Source organism: Apteryx rowi, unplaced genomic scaffold (genome assembly GCF_003343035.1).
Source record: "Apteryx rowi isolate R43461 unplaced genomic scaffold, aptRow1 scaffold_152, whole genome shotgun sequence".
NCBI classification, from domain to species: Eukaryota; Metazoa; Chordata; class Aves; order Apterygiformes; family Apterygidae; genus Apteryx; species Apteryx rowi.
Genome location: NW_020447775.1, coordinates 795,683 through 816,114, shown reverse-complemented (window position 1 = coordinate 816,114; position 20,432 = coordinate 795,683). Strand labels below are relative to the sequence as shown.

Sequence of the window (20,432 nt, the reverse complement as noted above, 5' to 3'; positions counted from 1 at the left end):
CAGCTCCTAGCTCCAGGAGCAACTTCGGGCTGGGTTTTTCGCTTCCTTGTGATGCCTTTTTGCCGGCAGGGCGCCACTGTAAGGGACAGGCTCTGGCTTTCCAAAGCGGCAGCGGCGGGACGCTAACGAAAGACGAGCTTTATCCACGTGGAGCGGAGCCGGCACAGCAGCGCCACCACGGCCGCCTTTACCATAACGGAAATCAAGATGGCCCCCGCCCCTCACCCCTGCGCTGCGGCCGCCAGCCCGCGGCCCCCCCATTGGCTGCCCCGCTCGCGGCCGGCGCGGCCCAATGGCAGCGCGCGTTGTTGAGGGGTGACGGGAAGAAGGCGCCGCCGAGGCACCGCCTCTTCCCTTTCGCCGCCGGGCTGCTGTCGCGAGCGCACGTCGCAGGCCTCTCTCCCGCGCYGCCCCCCTCCCTGCGAGTAAGAGCGCGGCGACCCCATTGCACCCCCCACCCCCACCCCGGGAGTGGTCGCTCCCGGCTCGGCCGCGCCCGCCCGGGACGGTCCGCGGGGCTCGGGCGGAACCATTGTGGGGGGAGGGGGGCGGCGGCCATGTGCTGGGGCGGCGGCGCGGCGCTGAGGCGGCCGTTGTGTCTTGCAGGATGCGTTACGTCGCGGCCTACCTGCTCGCCGTGCTCGGCGGCAACGAGTCCCCCACGTCCAAGGACCTCAAGAAGATCCTGGACAGCGTCGGCATCGAGACGGACGACGAGCGCGTGAACAAGGTGGCGCGGGGCCCGGGTCCGCCTCAGAGCTAGCGCTGCCGCGGGCCGGGGCGCGGGGATGAGCCCTGGCTTATCGTGCCGCGGAGGGGCCCCGTTCCGTTCCCTCCCTAAGGAGCAGTGCTAGGCCGTGACGGAGGCAAAAAAGGCCTGCAGTCATAATATGCTGGAGAAAAATGGAAACCAGTGCTGAAATAGTTATACAGAAAAATCAGGCTCCTTAAGAAAAGGAGGAGTGTCGTAATTGGGAGGCGTCTTCTCACGTAGTAGACTTCCAGTTCTTGTGGGGACAGAATAAACGCATTAATGCCCCTGCAAAAAAGAACGAAGAACTGTCTTACTGCCTGCCACATACCTGTATGGGGGGTGTTTCCAGAGGGATGGAGAAAAACAGTTATTTTCCTGGTCAGATGCCATGTTTTTGTGGTAGGCCCAATCAAGYATTGGTTGACTTGGCTGACAGAACCCTTGTAGGGTTGGGAGGTAGGTAGCTCCGAACTCATGTTCAAACACCAGGTCTTTCAGCTTCTTTACGTTTGTTTAGTACCTTCATAAATTGTTTTCTCTGATCCTCCAATATCTAGAAAGTCTCACTGGAATTTGTGTTGGTCATGGTTATTCATCCTTTTATATTTGTACTGGCTGGAGTTTACGCCAGTGTAAATCTAGTGAAGTCTTAACACCTTCTAAATTAAGGAAGCACACAGACGTGGCATCTTGCAGGCTGCGCGCTCTGCGTGAGCAGATGTTTCTTCAAAATGTCTAGGTTAGTCTTACCTCATTTGTTCATTTCCTTTGGAGACTCTGCAGTGTTCGGCACTGACACCTGATAGCAGGAACTCATTAGTAAGATCTGTGATGAACCTTTTTTTTTTTTTGGTTGCTTGCTGTAGCAATTTTTGTTTTCCTCATCCCTGGTTATACAACAATCTGTTCCAGTACAAGTATGTAGTCTCCAGCTTGGCTTTAACATTTGGTAGTGCTAAGAACTGGACCCTGTGGTTTTTGGTTCGGGGCCCAGTGCTTCAGAGCCTCCCAATGGAAGTTAAGCAAGATGTGTTATCAGTCCCTCAGTGACTAACAAACCATTAGTGGGGTTTCCCAGTTGGCTCCAAAAGGTCTGTGTATCGTGCTTTATGTAACATCCATGGATTCATTATGAATTTCTTGTAACAGATTTCATGAGAAAAATTTCATGGAAAAGTACGAAAGACCTAGCTGAAGCTTTTATTTCAGTGTTCTGTCCCTTCCCTTGAGAAATAAGGAATGTCAGAGCTGTGCAGGCAGCGGGATGGAGGCATTGCACACAGTTATTAATCAGTACTTGTTTAAATGTAGCTTATACTCTTGTTTTGAGACTACTAACATTTTACATTTAATTCACACAGGTTATTAGTGAGCTGAATGGAAAAAACATCGAGGATGTCATTGCTCAGGGTAAGTGCAGTCTCCGAGTGCCATGGGTAATTGCCTCTACCAGTTTGGTAACTTAGGCTCAAGAGCACAGAATTACTGTCAACCCCCTGGTTATTCATCAGTTCAGTCTTGCTGCTGAGGACTTTCATGCTGGATCTCTGCTGAAATGACTGTGAAATCCAGCAGGTCCATTCTAATTCCCTGCAGGTCAGTGCCAGTACCTGCTGGGTTTCGCTTGTGGACCACATTAAACTGGGAGACTTCAAAATATATGAGCTTACTGGTAGTCTGCTCATTAACATGGTTTTCTGGACATGTTGATTAGAGAAAGAATTAGCTAACCTTTGGTATTCTGTGAGATTTTTTTGGATTTACCCACTTGTGCACACTAATTGAGTAAAATAGGAAGAAGAGAGTGTTAAATGTAAATAGAAGTGACACTCTCTAATACAAGCCTCCAAAACACACCTTTGCTAGAGCTGCCTCAGTCTGGCTGTTCCTTTTCCCTGAGATAGGGCGCTCTGAGGTACTGACTTGTATAGGAAGCTTGTGCTCTTACCTGCTGGCACCTGAGCTGGAACTCTTAAAATTCACTGGGTCACGGGGCTGAGATAATATAGAGCTGAGGTAGTGCGAAGGTCTGGAATTAATTAATCTCTATTTTGCAAATACTTAGGCACAAGGGAACTTTTAAGTATATGATTTGAACTATATTTGCTTAAAGGTTGCCAGGACTTTGCCTGGTGTTGCTGGTAAGAGCAGTAACTGGATGTTTCTACCAGTGTGGTCTGAGGACCTAAGAGAGCCATTATGCGTGTGCTGACAACGCATTTAAGCCATCTCTTTATGTAATACTTGATCTTAAAATAAATAGTTTTCTAGAACATGTTGACAGGCATATGAAACATGTTTGTTTACTTTGCTAGTTTATTAAAGCTTGAAATAATAAGAAAATATTTAGAAACTGATTCCCAGAAATTGTAATACAGGCAAATGTACTGTGTACGCGACCTCTGAATGCCAAGGGAGCCTTGGTATGTGAAAGGCAGATGCCAGAGAACTAGCTGACTTTCCAAAGACAAGCATAAAACAGAAGGGAGTTTGCTAGTCTGAAGGGACATGCAATAATAGTTCGTAGGGTGTTGGAGGATCCGATCAGAATACTGTATTCTTTGCCACAAATGCAGCATTTTTTTCTTCTCTCTCCTGTGTGACCTTAGTCATGCCCTTACGATTCTCTATACCTTTAAAAAAAAAAGCCAAGACTGCCCATACTTTTTTTGAGGTATATTAAAGTTATCAGCTTCTGCAATGATATGTTGTATTCAGGATTTGCAACATGGTAGCCAATAAATAGACACAGCTCAACAGAAATCACCTAGAAAGAGCTCTTGAAGACTTGTTTTTCTGTAAGTGTAAAATTTGTTGATGTGTTTACTGCTATTTTTATAGGGCCTGTTTGGAAAAAAGTAGGGATTTTATATACAGAAGAAAGCTTATTAATACCATGTCAGTATTCTCCAGATAAGCTTTCGATGTGAATAAGCATTTGTGAATCTTAAACTCCAGGTCCTTTCATTAGAATGGTTCATGCTTTCTTATGATGGATGCAGCCTGTTGTTCCTTTCAGTTAGTAGTGACTGTTCAGTCTATGAGCCTTAGAATCTGAGTTTTCCACACTTTCATTTCTCCTCCTTTTCACCCTGCCTGTGTTCCAGATGGGCTAGACACAAAATCTGGTTTGCATGTTGCCATACTTGTAGCATCATTAAGCATGCTGCAGTGAGCGTTTAACTACTGTTTGTCCTCTGTCTCGTTCAGGTAACGGGAAACTTGCCAGCATGCCGGCGGGAGGAGCTGTGGCCGTCTCTGCTGGCGGGGGCTCGGCTGCCCCTGCTGCGGGCGGCRCTGCCCCTGCTGCAGGTGAGCGTGGGCGTCTGGTTAGTGTGCTGAGCCGGGGGGAGATGTCCCAGGACAGCTCCATTTTCTCTGTTAAAATCTCAGCTGAAATCCAAATGTCAGTCTCTTTCCAGTTTGGCAGTTGACTGTGCGACTGAAATGTGAATTGAACAGTTACTTTTTGTGGGCATTTACAGGTGCTTGTTCTTTAGCCACCATTCCATAAGTTTTTTTCTTATTCAGAACTGAGAATCAAAATGAACTTTACTGTGTAAAGCGCATCCCTTSAATAGTAATGTCTGTGTCTGTTCAGTGTTTGTACTGGCTATTAAAAGGGAATGAATGGCTGTGAAGATGAACAGTGGAGGCTGAAATACCAATAACATGACAGCAGAGAACACCAAAGCATGAATTTTGTTCCTGAAAAGCTGTGGTGCAAAAAAAGTACAGCAGATACTGACTAGGCTTGGTTTTTTTCTTCTTTCAGCTGAGGAGAAGAAAGAAGAGAAGAAAGAAGAATCTGAAGAATCTGACGATGACATGGGATTCGGCCTATTTGATTAATTATTTGTTATAGAAATATTATTAAATTTGTTCTTTTAAAAGCTTCCTGAGTTTTTTTTATTATAACCATACAATGCTACTGGATTCAGACTGCTTTMTTAAAATAGCTCTGACAAAGCTTTGGTTTTCAGCTCTGTCTGAAATAGGTATGTTAATTTTATGACTAAATGAGGCCATGAAAAGCACTTCGATATTGCTAAGCTTGTGTGAACCTGAATGTGTGTTTTAAGACTCCTGTTTATTAAATGGTACATGGAAGTTGAATTTACCCAAATTCACTCTCTTCATCATGCTATTTTTGACATCACGCTTATTGAGTAAAGAATCCTACCTATTCAGCCATAAAAAGACTGGGTTTTTTTTTTTGGGGGGGGGGGGGGGGGTTGTTTTGTTTTTTGGAACCTATCTAGTCAATTCCAAAACATATGAATGGAAAGCAAGTCCAGATTAGTCAACAAATGTTATTTCAGAGCAAGTCCTAATAACTACTGTTTGTAACTATTTAAAAACCCACTGATTTTATTGCTGCTTCATATTCCAAGATCTAGGAACAACACCAATAAAATGTTGGATTATTCTTGGATTTCATGTTACAGCCATATGCTCAACATGGAGCCTTCAACAAGAATACTGCATGTCTGCCTGCAGGTCCTGCTCTTCAGGGGTTTTTAACCAAAGGACACTGAGATCAATGCAAAGGTGCTCTTAATACTGAATTTCTGTTCTGGGGACAACAAAAATAAAATATTTTATGAGGAAAATATTTTTTGGGAACTGACCTCTGTGGTGTGCCCAGAAGAATGCATCAGCTTGAGAGGATACTAAACTTTGCTTTTGTAAAGTATTTTCTGCTAGGAGCCACTTCCAGTGACTTCTGCAGAGGTCTTTGATTGTCACCACTACTAGGTAACGTGCAAATAAACAAATGATGGTCTTCCTGTGCCAAGTTTTCCACAGGCGGTGTCAAAGAGGGGTCCTGGAGCAGTCCGCACTATGAAGTTTTGCTAACACAGTTAACGTTGTTACAGAGTGTGGCTAATGTAGGCTATGTGTCACTGGACAAAGAACGGTGAATATGTCTCAGAGCATAGATGGGTGAAATCCAAGTAGGAAAAACAGTGTTTTATCTCCCTGTGGCGTACTGGAGAAAACGCCCATCGCTTAGCAGCAGCCAAGGGAGAGGGAGCAGATGAAACTTCCATCCTCAGACCTCGCAATGGCCGCGATTCAAGCAGCTACCCCTTCCTGCCTTCTCTGTGTGTTGCAAGAAAGAGCTACAGGAGGTTGCGCCAAAATCTGTCATCTGCTTCAGCTCTTAAGTCTTTGCTGAGGTGATCTTCACAGCTGTAATGAAAACTGCTCACGTTTACTCTAGTTCCCTGTCAGAATTGYAATGGCTGTGACTTGACACTGAAAGGGGTGCAGATATACCTGTGTTTCAGTCCTTGCTGATTTCCCCGTTTCAGGTACCTGAAAAAGAGGTTCCTGGGTCTGGTTTCCCTGAGAGGTAGTCCCCAACCTGCAATACTGCCTTGCTTTGGCTGCTACAAGGGCAAAGTCAGTGTTTTCACAGGGAGGAACTGTGCCCTATCACCACGTTCAGCTGGGCCTTTTCTGTGCACAAAGGACTTCTGTTTCAAAGGCACTGAGCTATTCCATGAATTTTGTTGTGCCCAGGCCTGTGGGATGAGACTGAAACCTGTGCCGTCAACTGTGCCCTAGGAGAAAAGAGCAACTAGAGGGCTAAAATGTCTCCCTTGGACTCCAGCCCCATCCAGACTGACGTCCCTCTCGAGCATATTTTTCTACCTCTCCCTATGACCCATGAGGCTTTGAGTTACAGATCCAATCTTGTCCTGTGTGTCCTCTTAGCAAATGTAAACTTCCTCCTGAAAGTGCATCATTTTGATGAAAACTGTCATTGGTCAATCTGCTTCAGGAAGGAGAAGGTTTGTGTTTGCACAGGCAAAGACAGATAACAGATCATTTGCTGTTGCCCTGTAATGGCCATGTGCCCTTTCAGTTTGTTACTCCACAGCATTTTATTACTCGGGGTAAACTCTTTTAGAGGAGAAACATTTAAAGAGCAGCTCTCATCAAGCACCAAAAATACAGTGTTCATCACACTGCCACAGGGAGGCAATGTATTTTACACAGCCACCCCTAGGTATTCCCTGTGAAGGCCAGGAGAGAGGTCTGCCCAGAGATTTCACAAACGTTTTTCAGAATTTGCTACAACCCATGCATAGTGAATGCTTCTTCCAAATGCAAAAGCAAAGCATTTAAAGCTTTCTTCTTCTGTACCTATTTATGAACTAGTTGCTGCCCAAGAGGTTTGTGCATGAGCAATGGTGTGCCTGGAAATCTGTTGCAGACTCATTTGATCCTCTGGTCAGGGTATCACCACCCTCCACTCCACTGATCTCGATGAGCTCCAGCTATGAAGAAACTGGGATCCCTGCTTCTGCTCTGCAGATTCTGTTCTGAGTTTTCAAGGAGTCACTGCCTCCTTTGCAGACAGCAGGGATTTCCAAAGGCAGCGGTAGCAGTAGGACGGATGCTTGGTATTCCATGATGCTGTCAGAGAAAACCAGTGTCTGCAAAGACCTGCAGAGGTGGCCTGGTCTATTCCCTCGCAGGATCAGTTTTACTTAGAGCAGATTTTACCTGAGGCTTCTTCATAAAGAAACTTCAAAGGCATTGAGGGGAAAGAAGATGATACAAAACCCTGTGCCTGGAGATTACACTGKTAACTGATTATTACTAAATTGATGGTAGAGGAAACTGATTTAGCGATGGGCTTGACATTGAAATACGCAAAGCTTTTGTAACTGGGACATGCTGCTCCATCTCAAATCAGCTCTGACTGAAAATCATTACCTACAAATGCCACTGGGCTGGGACATGACATCTTCGCTACTTGGAAAGCAGTGAGAACGTCCTGGGCACCACTGGAAAGTAATAAGCAATGGCTCCCGGGTGACCACTGTCAAATAAGCTGGTTTCACTCTGACAACTGAGGCCAAATTTTGCAAGCTATTAAACACAGGCAGTCCTACTGAACTCAGTGGGTTTCACTTACGTAGGACAGAGATATCTACAGTCACAGTCCTATAAGTAAAAGTCCAGTCCCAAGAGAGCAGAATGATGGGACCGCTCCAGTGCGTCAGGTGATGCCCCTCTGAACCACATCACAAACATTTGCCCTGGAACTGCCCGATAGACACACACATCCCACAGGCAAGACAAAGGCATCCAGGTCAGGCTGATGTTCACGACACTTGGGTTAGGCCTTCGTGGCTGGTCCCCCAGCCTTGCTGGACTATGGGCGACAGCGCTAAAGGAAGTAACATGCTGAAGACAACAGCATACAGACTCTGCCTCGTCTTCCATTTCAAATATTAATTCCCATTGGCTGCCAACAACCAAGGTCTTAGCTAAAAAACAAACAGACATTTGTTTGCTTATATGTTATTACCTCATATGTACTAACTGCCCACAACTCATTGGACTAGAAAACAAATGCAACGAGGAGATTGCAGCCCAAACATGCAAGGGCATGAGCGAACTTGCAGCGTTCTGACAAGAGTTTAATGCAGGTGAAAAGCTGCCATGTAAGTCTTGCTGACCCGGCTTATTGCAGGACTATGAACGTTTTGGTAGCTGTACTTTCTTACTAAGAGGAAAAAGATTAGTTTTGGAGATTAATGATTTTGAAGAAAAGCACAGTTGCTGTTTCCAGCCTGCTACTGCCAGTACCCAGGGAGCACTCTGCAAGAGACTACTGTTTGTATGTTTTATTTCAATAACCTGTTTCAACCATGCAGCAATAAACTCCTCAGACAGGTAACCTTGAGGGCCAATGCAGAGTGATGTAACAACTCAGAGAATGAGGTTGCTGCTGAAGAASTGGAAGAACCTAACCCCAGCACTGTCACAGTATTGTTGTTTCTGTTTTCCAGCTATAGCATGAACCATTATGTTTTGTGAAATGCTGAAAAAAGGAAGCAGTGTTAGCTCAAAATTGAAGCTGTTCTTGTGGTTACATGTGTTATCATGCAAACAAGGTTCTGCATTCAGTTATTCCACAGGTTTCCTCCAAAGGCACAGCCCAAAGCCTAGTTTTGCGGGGGCACAGTCCCTGCTCTGCAAAAGGCATGACACTATGTTTTCCTTGGCTTTGGCTACATGGAAATATCTTTCAGTGTCACCAGGAGCACAAGGTGAAAGCATGATGGTTGTTCTGGTGTTAAGGGGTAAGAGGGCCCTTTAGGAGGATTAGAGCTCAGGTGCACCTACGCTCCCCTCTTCAGGTGGAGGAGATAAGGGTTGACATGGGTCATGTAACCACATCAAACACGAGGGAGGGAGGAAATTACAAAAGCAAGCAGAGGTATGTGAGGAAGGGAAAAAAGGAGTTAGTTCTTTATGAAGAAGGGAGGGTATAGGGCATAAACAGAGAACTTGAGATAAGTGGGGTTAATTCTTCAGGTACTCCAGGGTGGAGCCATTACGTACTATGTGGTGAGTGCACCTCCTGGCAGCCAGGCAAAGCAGTGGCCTGGTGAGCTCTGGAGTTGGGCCTGGAAGAAGGATAAGGCTGGAACCCTGCCTGCCTGCTGGAAGGGAAGTGCAGTTAAGGAATAAGTGGATGGCCCCTGTATGGGGAGTCTCACACTATGTGTTCAGAGCTGTCTGTGTACCAGTCTGCCCTGTATCCTTTGGAAAGCTGTGCACAGTGAAATGAGTAGGAGAGTGGGGCTACTTGGGTAAACTCCACTAATGTAATTGGTGAAATTCTCCTGTAGGAAGGAAGTCCTAGTCCTTTGTTTAGTCTGATAGCTGTTATGGACAGGTATAATCCTGTCCCAAATGAGAAACTTATGATCCTTTAAAGGAAAACTAATGCAAATAGATTTGTCAGGATGAATGAGGTCTTTCTCCTATCTTGATATAAAATACCTTCACCCCATGCTGATGCTATCAGGAAACTGTTTACACTCTTCCACCACCAAATCTCCCTCCTGCTGATACTGCTTTCTTGCCTGAGTTGAGCAGCTGTTCCTCTTGCTTTTCTGATCCTTTTGATGATCCCTGTAAACTTTCAGGCTCACCTAATTGTTTGAACAACTGTAGCCTCTACTGTCTATGACCAAGGGGGTCCTTCCATCTTCTGAAATCTATTCTGATCTCCTGATAGCCCTGGCCTCTCAGCCTCAAGGTGAGAACATGCAGGGGGAACATGGTCCCCCCGCAAGGGCTTGCATGTGCTAAGTGTCTCTGTAGAAGCACTCCTGCTTGCAATTGCCTTGACAAAAGGTAAGCAACTGCGTGTTTCAGTGGGTTCAGAGGAAGCCCTGCTGAGGACAGGGATTGCCTGTTCCTGTGCTGTGGATGTGCCGACTCTTGCCTCCCTCTGACTCCTGAGCACTCTGTGAAAGAGGAAAGTCTAGAGCTTTCTCTTCCTCTCCTTTCCTGCCTGTAATCTTGCTCCAGGAAAACAGAGAACTGTGCTTGCATGGAATTCCAGGAACTGGGAGCAGGGGCCTCCAGGAAATGGCATCCCCGGGGGAAGGCAGGCTGGAGCACAGCCCTGGAGTGCGAGGTTTGGGTTACTGCAAGGACAGAGCCCTGTGTTTCCACAGCACTGCTGTAAACCTGTTATTTCCCTTCTCCTCGAAGGAACAGGCGCTGTCCCTTGAATGCGAGGAAGCGGCGCGGTACTGGTGCATATGCCACGGCCCCACACGCAGTGACCCCGGCGGCTCGGCCGCGGGGGTCACCAGAGGAAGGGTGGCGAGGAGGCGCCTCGGGCTCCCCCCGCCAGCGGCTCCGCGGCCCAGCCGGCAGGGCCGCCGCCGCCGCCGCCTGCCTGCCTCCCTGCCTCCCTCCCGGGCGGCGCCCGGCGGAGGCGGGGCCGGGCTGTAGGGCCGRGGCCGCCCCATATAAGCTCGGCGGCGGCGCCTCTCGGCCCTGCCCCCGGTCAAGGGGGCGGTGGGATGCGAGCGGGGATTCCGGCTGGCGCGGAGACCATGTTCCCCCCGGACTCCRCCTGGAATATCTCCTTCGCCGGCTGCGGCTTCCTCGGGGTCTACCACATCGGCGTGGCCAGCTGCCTGCAGGAGCATGCCCCCTTCCTCGTCGCCAACGCCCGCAAGGTCTACGGCGCCTCCGCCGGGGCGCTCACCGCCACGGCCCTCGTCAGCGGCGCCTGCCTCGGTGAGCGGCGGAGGGGGGGGGGCGGGAGCCGCGCGCGGCCGTTGGGCGGCGGCCGTTGGGCGGCGGCCGTTGGGCGCGCGACCCCCCCCCCAACCCGCCGCGGCGGTGCGCGGGGCGCCGAGATGCCGCAGCTGTCACGGCCCCGCCGCTGTGACGGGCGGGCCGAGGCCCCTCGGCCCTTCCCTCCTTCCCTCCCTCGTTGCTGTTGTTTTTAAAGGCAGCGGGGATGGGAGTGAGGCTCCGCGTCCCCGGGGCCCCTTTGGGGGTGCGCGGTGCTGCGTTTTTAAGGCCTTTGCCTGCCTCCCCCCCCCCCCCGCTCTTGGGTGCTGCGCGCTGGAGACATTGCGCGGGGCGTGTGGATCTAGATCAGAGCTGAGCAGCATCCCCCAGTAACCGGGAAACCTCTCTTTATTCCCTTGTAGCATCTTTATTTCTGCAAGAGGGCTGTTCCCGGGGGCGGAGGGCACGGGGAATTTTCTTGTCCTCGGCACGAGCGAGAAGATTTAGCTAGATGCACTGCGCATTTTTAAGTTACAGAAGACRCCTTAATTTTTTTTCTGAAGCAGGCACATCGGGTAGCCTGTTCGTGCTTGGGGCATGTCTGGGGAACAGCTAAAGAGAAAGGTGTGCGGTGCCTTGTGGCCTTTTGCTCACAAGGGATTACAGAAGTGAAATTAAGCTGTTCTGTGTGTGTGTGTGTGGGGGGGGAACCCGACAAACTCGCACTAGGGTTGTTGTAGCTTCTTGTCTTATTAAAGGAATAACAAATACAGAAAAGTGCCTTAAATTTGAAATGGGAATCGTGGTGCAAGAGAATGGGGTGTATCTATTTAGTCTCAAAGAAACGTGCAGCAGAGAGGCCAATGCTGACTCGCGGGTACTAGCCTCTCCTAGAGCCAAGTGAAATGGGAGCTGTTTACTGCCTGCGCTCCTCTCGCCTGGATCACAGATGCCTTTCTGAGGCACTCCCTGTTCTTTGGGGAGGTAGAGTCTTGAGATCAGGCCTCCACGCAGCAAAAGTTAGCTCCTTCTGCGCAGTTAGGGCCAAACTTTCCCCCTCCTCAGCACTTTGTTTGCAGAGATGACCATTTAAGTGTAGCAGTTTCTTCTGGAGCTTGATGGGAAGCTCTCATGAGCTGTTCAGACCTCGGCCTGGGACTCGTAAGGCTCTAGCCATGCCGTGATGCCAGTTTTTCCTCATGGATGAGGGAGTAGGCCTCCTTCTCCTGAAGGGACCCGTTTGCTGATAGCTGCCAGGGGTTTGGTTGCTTTCCTTGCTGCTGCCCCTTTCAAGAAGATGGTTGCCCAGTTAGTCTCTGAACTGGGAGGTCCCCATGCTGCTCTGAGGTGCGGCGCAAATGAGAGATAGGCTGGCGGCAATGCCCAAATCCAGCGCCTGGCTCAGACACTGGTATAGCTCTGAGCAAGTCTCTTATCTTGTCTACCCTGTTGACTTTGCTATTTGTATGTCCAGAGCACCCAGTGTGCTAGTTGTTGCCCTCCAGCTCTTCTCTGGGGATTTAACCAGCTTGGTAGAGAGGTTTCTGTGAATTAGGATTAATTTTTTTTTTTCCTGTTTCCTATGGGGTGCAAGGGGAGGCATGATAAAGAGGACTGAGTGGAGTTAGGGGTGACCTTCCAGGCAGCACTAACTTCCCTCCTGAAGGAGACTGAAAACACGCTGTTTAAAGCCATCCAAGGCTTGGATCTTGGGGAGCTCAAACTCTGATTTAAGCGTGACTGCTCTGGGCTATTTTTCTGGCTGCACTTGCAACTCTGCGTGGGGCAGGCATATATCTCAAAGACAACAGAGATGGCTTCAGAAAGTGAAAGGAAACGGTGCCCTGTTGGGGCATGGTATCTGTGCACTTTGTCCCTGCTGTAAACCCTCCTGACGCTGCAGGTTCCAGAGCGAGGTTCAGGGGTTACAGTGAAATCATAGGCAAGAAGGGGAGCGGACAAGAGAAGACAGAGCTGCAGCTTGTCCTGGGAAAGCAGTTCACCCTAGTACAGGCTGTTGCAGGATCCTGAGTATCTGTTTGCTGTGCAGCTGGTTGCTGTCAGAGAATGGGTGTAACAGCCTGCGGGCTTTAAAGGTTATGGTGACAGCCAGCCTGTGCTGCCCATTGCCCTGTCTGTCAAATTGGAGTATTAAATAGCATCTCTCGCTGGATGGCAAGTGGAGGGGAATTTTGCAGAAGCCTTGCTTGTCTGGCTGTGTGTAGATAAGGTTAGTGCTTTCCTGCATCTGAGCTCTGAACTGGGTGACGCTCCACTGTGCAAAGAAAAATACTTGCTGGGTAGGACTGGAATGCACCCTTCCTTTGGGGTGTTTTTTGGCTTCAGTCCTTCTGGAGACCCTGATCAAAGGGAACAGGAATTTTCCTGGACTTCAGAGTGTGAGCTCGCACTTAATAACAACCTTTTCAGCTACTGAGCGTGTGCTCTGGTGTCTGCTTCTGTCCAGCTTGCCTCTGAGCTGACTCTGCCTTTTCCCTGAATTAGAAGCAGTCTGTCATTATTTGTGTATGGCAGTGAGGCTTCGCTATGTGCTAATATTGAACACGGAAAGCCGTGATGAAATTATTTGCAGCTGTAAGAGCTCAGTGTAGAGCTTGAAGGCACACTTGAGAACGCCTAGTAAAAGAACAGTGAGCATGCATATTAGTTAGGCAGAGGGCCTTGTTTCAAAATAAGAGACCAGGAGGTACTTATGGTCTCATACGACCTTGCCTAGTCCTTGTTAAGCACTTTACCATTAGACTGTAGGGATCTTGGATTTACTCTCCAGGGCTACAGCATTTGAAGCACCCTCTCAAGCTTTGAGGTTCTCTTGCACATTGGCATGAAAAAGCATTGCTGCATTTTGCACAAGAATCCTCTGTGTGGGTATCAAGTCGTATCAGGCAAAATGTCAAGTGTTTCCAAGTTACTCGAATGGGCATACTACAGTTTTGTAACGTGAGCCACTTCTTGTCATGAGGGTTTTCTGGGAGACAGGCAAGGTGGGCGTCTCTGAAGCCTGTGTCTTCTCTTGGGGCTGCTGAAGCCCTTCATGTTAGGAAATGCACCTGTATGGGCCAAGCAACTGAGAATTCATTTTGTGCTGGCTTTGCAGAGTCCMTTTCTTACACTTCAGGAGAGCAGCTAAACTCCCACAGGCAGCGTGGGTTTAATAGCCAGCTTTGCCTCTGACGGCAAAACCCATCTCCTCCCCCAAAAAGAGAAATGAATCCTGTAGCTTTCCACAAACTCTAGGTCTGAAGCTCTACAGGCTCTTGTCTATCTGAATAAATCCTTAAGTCAGTGGGCCTGTGTGAGTAAAACTGGCTTGTGTGACATTGTAAAACTGTCCTTTTCAGTCGCTAGTTAGGCTAAAATGCAGCCAATGCCAGGTTGCTAAATCTTTAATGCATGGTGGCAAAAAGGTCTTTGTTAAGGGCCTTGAGTCACCTCACTCCAGTGAGGGCCATGGGACTTGGTGTGCCTGCTTTGGAAGTGTAGCATCCTGAAAGAATTGTGGTATGTGAACCTGTAATCACAGACAAGCGGTGTTTTTGATCTGATGGTGAGGCCCCAGGCTGCACTCGTGACTGTTAGCTAACCAACAGCATCTCCATTGTCTGTAAAGCACGTGAATATTCTGTCCTTTGCAGTTTCACATCGGAGTGTGGGTTGGGACTGTTGAATTGCTTTTCTTTTTTCGGGGAAGAGATGGGTTCTGCTGTCAGAGGCATAGCTGGCTATCAAACCCACCGTCTGGGGGAGTTCAGCTGTTCTCTTGTCCAAATCAGCCATGACAATGTAAGCAAAAAGAATAAAGCAAGCTGAGGGGATGCTCCTCATATGAAGAATACAGAAAGGAAGCCATACATCTGCTAGACAGAGCAGCATTGTTTGGGGTATTCTTTGAGAAGCTCTTCCTAGGTTGTATACAAGCTTTTGTTAGTGTCTTAGGCAGGACTCTGTCCCAGTCTTGACCTGGGATGAGTAATGGTTATTTGACATTCAGGTTTACTTGTCACCTGTCATCATGTGACCATCAGAAAATGCACTCAGAAATATTCACCAGCTTGGTGGAAAAGCTGGATCAGTGACAGCAGTGGTCACAGGACTGCAGAGCCAGGTGTCCAGAGGAGTAAGCTGGCAGCCAAGCAGACAGAGCACCCTGCAACCACTGTTTTGGGGAGGAGCTTGTTCTTGCTGCCTGCCTGGCTTTAGTAAGGAAGTTCCCCTGAGGAAAGGTGCTCTCACAGGCATCTTGTTGGATGAGTCTATGGGAAGCCAAGCAGCTGCTTTTAGCAAAAAAAATAGTCAAAGCAATGTGTGTGGTTTTTTTCTCTTGTCACCCGCAACTGTGGGAACAGCAAGGTGCCCAGCCTGCTCCCTGTCAGCTGCACCAGCCGTGTGACTTCGATAGCAACAGCTCAAGTGGTCTTTGGTCACTTCTCTGACCCAGAATTTCAGCCTCTGTCTTGAACTTGTAGCATGTCCAGGCTGTTCTACTACTTTCTGCCTCTTCTCTTATCTGCAGAAGGATGGATCCCTCAAAGCACCTGCAAATCCTCCCTGCAAAATAGGAAATGCTGTCATGTGTTTTTCTGGGTCATGTGTCTGGTTATGATTAGGCTTGAAAGCTAACTTTAATCCTGCCAAATCAAAAGGCTTCCTCTGATTCCTTGCTCTGTCTTCCAGGCTCCCACTGTCTTAGTGGTCAAGTTTGTTCTACCCACATGTCTGGCGGTGCTCTGTCACTTGTGACACAGTAGCTGCTTGTGACAAGCCTGTTCCTGTCCCTAGGATTGTGCTGATCTTCAGTACAATGTGTCCAGGAGCGCTGCCCTCTGTGTCCCTAAGAAAGGGACTCTCCCAAGCTGAAGGGCTCAGAATAAATCAAATTCTGCATAATCCCAGTGGCAACCAGTCCATGTGGGTGGCTTGCATTACTTCCCTGGTGCTTGGGGTATGTCAGCTGTGACTGTCATGTAACCCCTTTTAATCAGTTCACAGAAGCTGCACCATTGCCAAGGATCAGGTTGTTAGTGTAAAAGCTCCCCCAGACAAGTAAGGGAGAAGCTCACTGCAAAATGTGCACCAGTCACTCCCTTGAGGCCTTTTTAGCAATCTGAGACTTTACGAGCTCCTGTTTCATCACTGCTGGCCCCACTTGTCTAGGATGGCTCTTGCAGAGAAGTTGAGACAGAGACCTCTCCTCTCACGTCACATTTTTCTGCAGTGCATCCTCTTCCATCCTCAGTCTTGGCCCTTCCCTATACTGGGAAGCTGATAGTTTTAGTAGAATCTGGGGCTTTGTGTTGCCCTTTGACACTTGCCCAGACCTGAAACCATGGTCTTTCCAGTACAGGGAAGCRCCAGATCTACACTGGTGGCTTCTGTTTGGTGAGTCCTCTAAAATCACCAAACTTTTATGAATTGCCTTATGCAGCTGTTTCCCAGGCTTTGGGGTATGCAGAGCTTGGGGGAGTTCTCTTGAGGATGAACCTCCTTCTCTTCTTCCTATAATACAGTCTCTCTGGATGGATGCTGGTTTTGGAAGTCTTTTGTTCAGGGTTAGATTTTAAAGGGTTGAGTACTGTTTTGGCATTGCTGGCTCGGCAGTGTCTCTGCTGCCACTCCTGTGGATTATCTAATTTAGCATTTTATGATGGCAGCAGCAGTTGAGGGTGTAAATGAATCGAGGAGCCCTTTAAATATGTTAATTACAAGAGCTCCTCTTGCTGGCTTTATTTGGATGCTGCTGATTCAGGGCTTGTTGCTGTGAGAAAATTATTCCAATATAATGAGGCAGGGTGTGGATTCAGATTCCTGTCGTTATGTCATGCATAGCGAAAGTTCAGTTCAGAGCAGGCTGTCAGCACAGGGGTGGTTGTATCTGTTTATCTAGCCTGCTGTTATAGTAGTGGGTTTGGTTAAAAACTTCTTTATGGAGACAAACTAGCCATTTAATTACTAACCATACTTCTGCRCACAGGTTCATTCTGGGTGTGTTAGCTCCAGGTGGACATTGCTACATCTGTCTTGCTACCCTCCTTGCTTCTGCACTGATCAGCCTTGTGGGAAGGCTTAAGCAGAGGCCCTTCCCTCAGAGGGGTCTCTGCAGTGCTCTGCAAGCATCTTCTGTCCTGCTCGCATGTTTGGCCTCAAAACTTCAGTCGTCTCAATGCTCAGGAGTTGTGGCTGTTGGACTGCTGCTGACGTCTGTGGAGGAAAGGTAGCGTCAGTCTCCAGATACTCCTCCAGATACTCTTGTGTCTCAGCTCCCAAGGAATGCCTTTCGGTCTTCCTGAAACCACTTCCCAAATAAGCTCCTTCATGCAGGATGAGCTTCCTCCCAGAACGAAATGTGTCTGGGTTTCCTGTCTTTCGCTGAGGACCTCTTTGGAATGAAGCTTCTCGTTCTCACTTCCTTGCTGGTAGCCTGCTCTGCTCATGCCATTGGCAAGCGGGGAAAAGTTCGGGGTGTAAGGTGTCTCCTCACATGTCTGTGTGAGATGGAAGGGCAAAGAGGGCACAGCAAGCAACGTGCTTGCAGACGCACGGGGAGGTGCTTGGCATGGCGTGGAGCACTTGGCCAGCAGTGAAAGCATGAGGGAGGTGGGCATGGGGCAGGCTTAGGACCAGAGGAGGACTTTAGAGGTATGCCTTTCGTTCTGTGCCAGGGCAGGACAGTGCTCTAGCAGCTGTGTGAGTGTACAGTAAGTGAGGACAGGGGAGAAGGGAGACAGGCTGCTCTTTCATGAGTGATGGAGCCAGTCGTGTTTCTGGTAACGTCTCTGGTGAACACCAAACAGTCGCTGCCTACACGCATGCAGGAGAGCATTCGGCAGGGATTGCACTGAAAGCCACAGAAGGCTGTATGGGGGCCTTCTTGGTGTTCAGCYTTACTTTGGTGTTAGCCAGCTGAGGGCAATGGCTACTGTGTGATAAAGCTGAAGTGACTCTGGAGTGGCAGGCAGCTATTTCTTTAGGATCTGGCTGTAGAAATGCTGACTGCTCATTTTACTTTTCATCTTCACGAATCTGGTGCAGGTGCCTGGCAAAGGCAACCTGGCTTAGCCTTGCTGGTGTTTTGGTAGCCAGGAGAAGCCAAGGCTCTGTCCTGTAGCACTAATCTTATTTTTCCCAGAGCATCTTACCTCTGGTGGAACCTCTGCTGCAGTGGTACCATACAGTGGGAATGGTGCACTCTTTCTTTGGGTCTGTGTTGCCATCCTGTAAGTTGACCCTTGGATGTGAGTATGGAGTGTCTGTAGTGTCGTGCATGTGTGTGGCACTTGCTCTTGCCCCTGCACCATGTACGCCTCTGTGCAGGGCAGTGGAGAAAGGCTATTTAGCCTTCTCAGGGAGAGCGTGTTTTTTCAGTCCATTCCCCTCCCTACCCCAGCTCTTATCTCTCCCCTCTGCTGGCCTTCTCTTGTTGAGTTTTTGCTTTTAAAAGATGACCTGGGAACCAGCATTGCTCTGGCTCAGAACAAGCAGCAGGGATCTGAGCTGGATCTTCTTGCTCTGTGAATCCCTTTCTTCTGTCACCCAATGCAGTTTGAATTGCACTGTAGGACTGACATGGATGGATGGATGGATGGATGAAGACAGGGCATGGCTTTCATTATAGCTTGCCCGGGGTCCTGAGCAACCTCTCCTCTTTGTGTGCTCTTATGCTATTTAATTTCCTCTAACACAATGAAAACAAATGCCAAATTAAGCTTTGTATTAGGGAATTACAGTGGAAAAAGATTAGGCTCATGGGGATTGCTGTTGTGGTTGTGACAGAGAATGATCCTGGCTGTCTGCCTGAACTGAGCTGCCTCTTGTTGTTCCTATTGATTGTTTCCCAGCAGCAGCTGCTCTGTTCTCGGGTTTGTGTTGCAAGTGTGGACGCTTTGGTCCTGGCCACAGAAACAAAGCGGGCCTTGGCTTGCAGGACATCGGTAGGGTGGTGAGGCTTTGGTTTACCAGTGCTCCATCAAGTCCAGTGCAGTGCTCCAGAGGCCAGCGCAAAGGTTTCGCTGAGAGACCTGATCAAGCCTGGCAGCTCTTCTGTCCATTCTCACAAAGCCTTTTTGCTTGTGTCCTGAGGAGACCAACTTGCTTCAGGGTCAGATGGGGCATGAACTGTGCATCCGCTCTGCGGCTTGCACAAGGGGCCAACCCTGTGGATGCCATGTGAGGACAGACAGGCAACAGTCACTGTGAGCTCCTCTGTGCAAGTGGGAAAAATGGGTGACTTAAATGCAGATATTCTCCTTATCTGCTCCCCACATCCAGGATGTGGTGATAGTTCTGGTACATCTCTTAACTGATATCCCAAACACACAAGATGACTATTCCTTTTGGCTCAGAGGGGAAAAAGGACTCCTTTCATTGTGGATTTACTTAGTTTAATAGATAAAGTGGCTAGTAGCTCTTTGTGCTTTTTTAAGTTTTACTCTAAGTAGAAAAGAAACATCTCTGGACAAATACATTAATAAGAGGGAGGCTCCTGGTTCTGAAATGGTTGCAGGGGATCTGGACTTTCTTTTCTTTCCTGTTGCAGCCTGCACCTTGGCACTGCTTGTGCCTAGACTTTGCAATGCTGAGCGTTGTGAGTCTGGGCCAGAAGGTATAGTGGACTGAGCCCTTCCTTCAGCATCTGCCTCTGGCTGCAGGAGCTGGTCGTGCCTGAAAAGCTATCTCTTCACCTTGGTGTTTCCACCTGCCCCACCTGTAAAGTGAGACTAGGCATCTCTTGTCATAGTCTGATGGGGATCCCTAGGAGTTAACTCATACCGTATGTGTCGGTGCCCCTCCCTCTGGAGCGAAGGAAGATAAACCATTATTTATGGCTGGTGGCCAGGCTTTCTAAGAGCCTTCCCTCGCAGAGTTGTTTGTTTGTCAAGCTTGGTGGTTGAATCCCTGCACGAAGCCCCTGATGGAAGCAGTTATCTGCCATAGAGAGCAGCCAGCTGTGCGGTAGCTGTTCTCAGATCGCCTAGGTGTGTGTTTGGGGGTAGCTGTATTTGCTGTGTGTGCATCGGGAGGGGAAAAAAATGCTTCCTTCCTGTATCCATAATCTGGAGGCAAATCAGCTGAGCTGCTTCTTGTTATCTGATGGCAAAATAGTAGGAGAGAAAGAATGAGTGAGAGCCTTGAAATAAATATCTAAATATACCTCAAAACAACAAAAAATAAGGAAGTCCCAGAAGAACGCTTTGTTCTGCTACATGGTATTTCTCAATATTTGAGGAAGATGTGCACAGATGTGAAAGTAATTGGCGACCTCACAGGTTTCATGTTAGCTGACTTCCCCCCGGCTGACATGCTTGAAAATGGGCAGCTTTACATCGCTTTAAATAGTGGGATTTATACAACTTCTGGCAAGTGAGGGACAGATTTTTCTACATGCACACAAGTTTTGTTGACACATCTGTCTTTAAGATTTCACACTGGAAATTAAGCCAGTGATCTCTAATTTGTCACCAGCTGCAGGGTATGCCTACCACTTGGAAATGTCTTATGAGGGCATATCAGATTCTCACCGTTTCCTGCAGGCATGAATTTCTCTTTGGATCCCCTTCTGACGTTCCTGCAGCCTCACTGATAGGCAGTC

General features: G+C 48.4%; 2 protein-coding genes and 1 non-coding gene across 3 annotated transcripts in view; all 3 read left to right on the top strand.

Moving 5' to 3' along the window:
• Positions 1-313: 313 nt before the first annotated feature.
• Positions 314-4,651, top strand: RPLP2 (ribosomal protein lateral stalk subunit P2). Its single transcript, XM_026059084.1, has 5 exons — positions 314-425; positions 607-730; positions 2,116-2,164; positions 3,965-4,066; positions 4,530-4,651. The coding sequence occupies exons 2-5, from the start codon at positions 608-610 to the stop codon at positions 4,604-4,606; spliced, it is 351 nt and encodes a 116-aa protein (XP_025914869.1). The 5' UTR covers positions 314-425; position 607; the 3' UTR covers positions 4,607-4,651.
• On the top strand, positions 2,328-2,461 carry LOC112962717. The gene has a single exon (XR_003252388.1). It is a non-coding gene; the product is annotated as a small nucleolar RNA SNORA52 (small nucleolar RNA).
• Positions 4,652-10,550: 5,899 nt separating the features above from the next.
• Positions 10,551-20,432, top strand: part of PNPLA2 (patatin like phospholipase domain containing 2) — a 30,274-nt gene continuing 20,392 nt past the window's right edge. Inside the window, exon 1 of the mRNA XM_026059101.1 lies at positions 10,551-10,825. Within this exon, the coding sequence (XP_025914886.1) occupies positions 10,606-10,825 (220 nt within the window). The 5' untranslated portion in view covers positions 10,551-10,605. The remainder of the gene's footprint in view (positions 10,826-20,432) is intronic.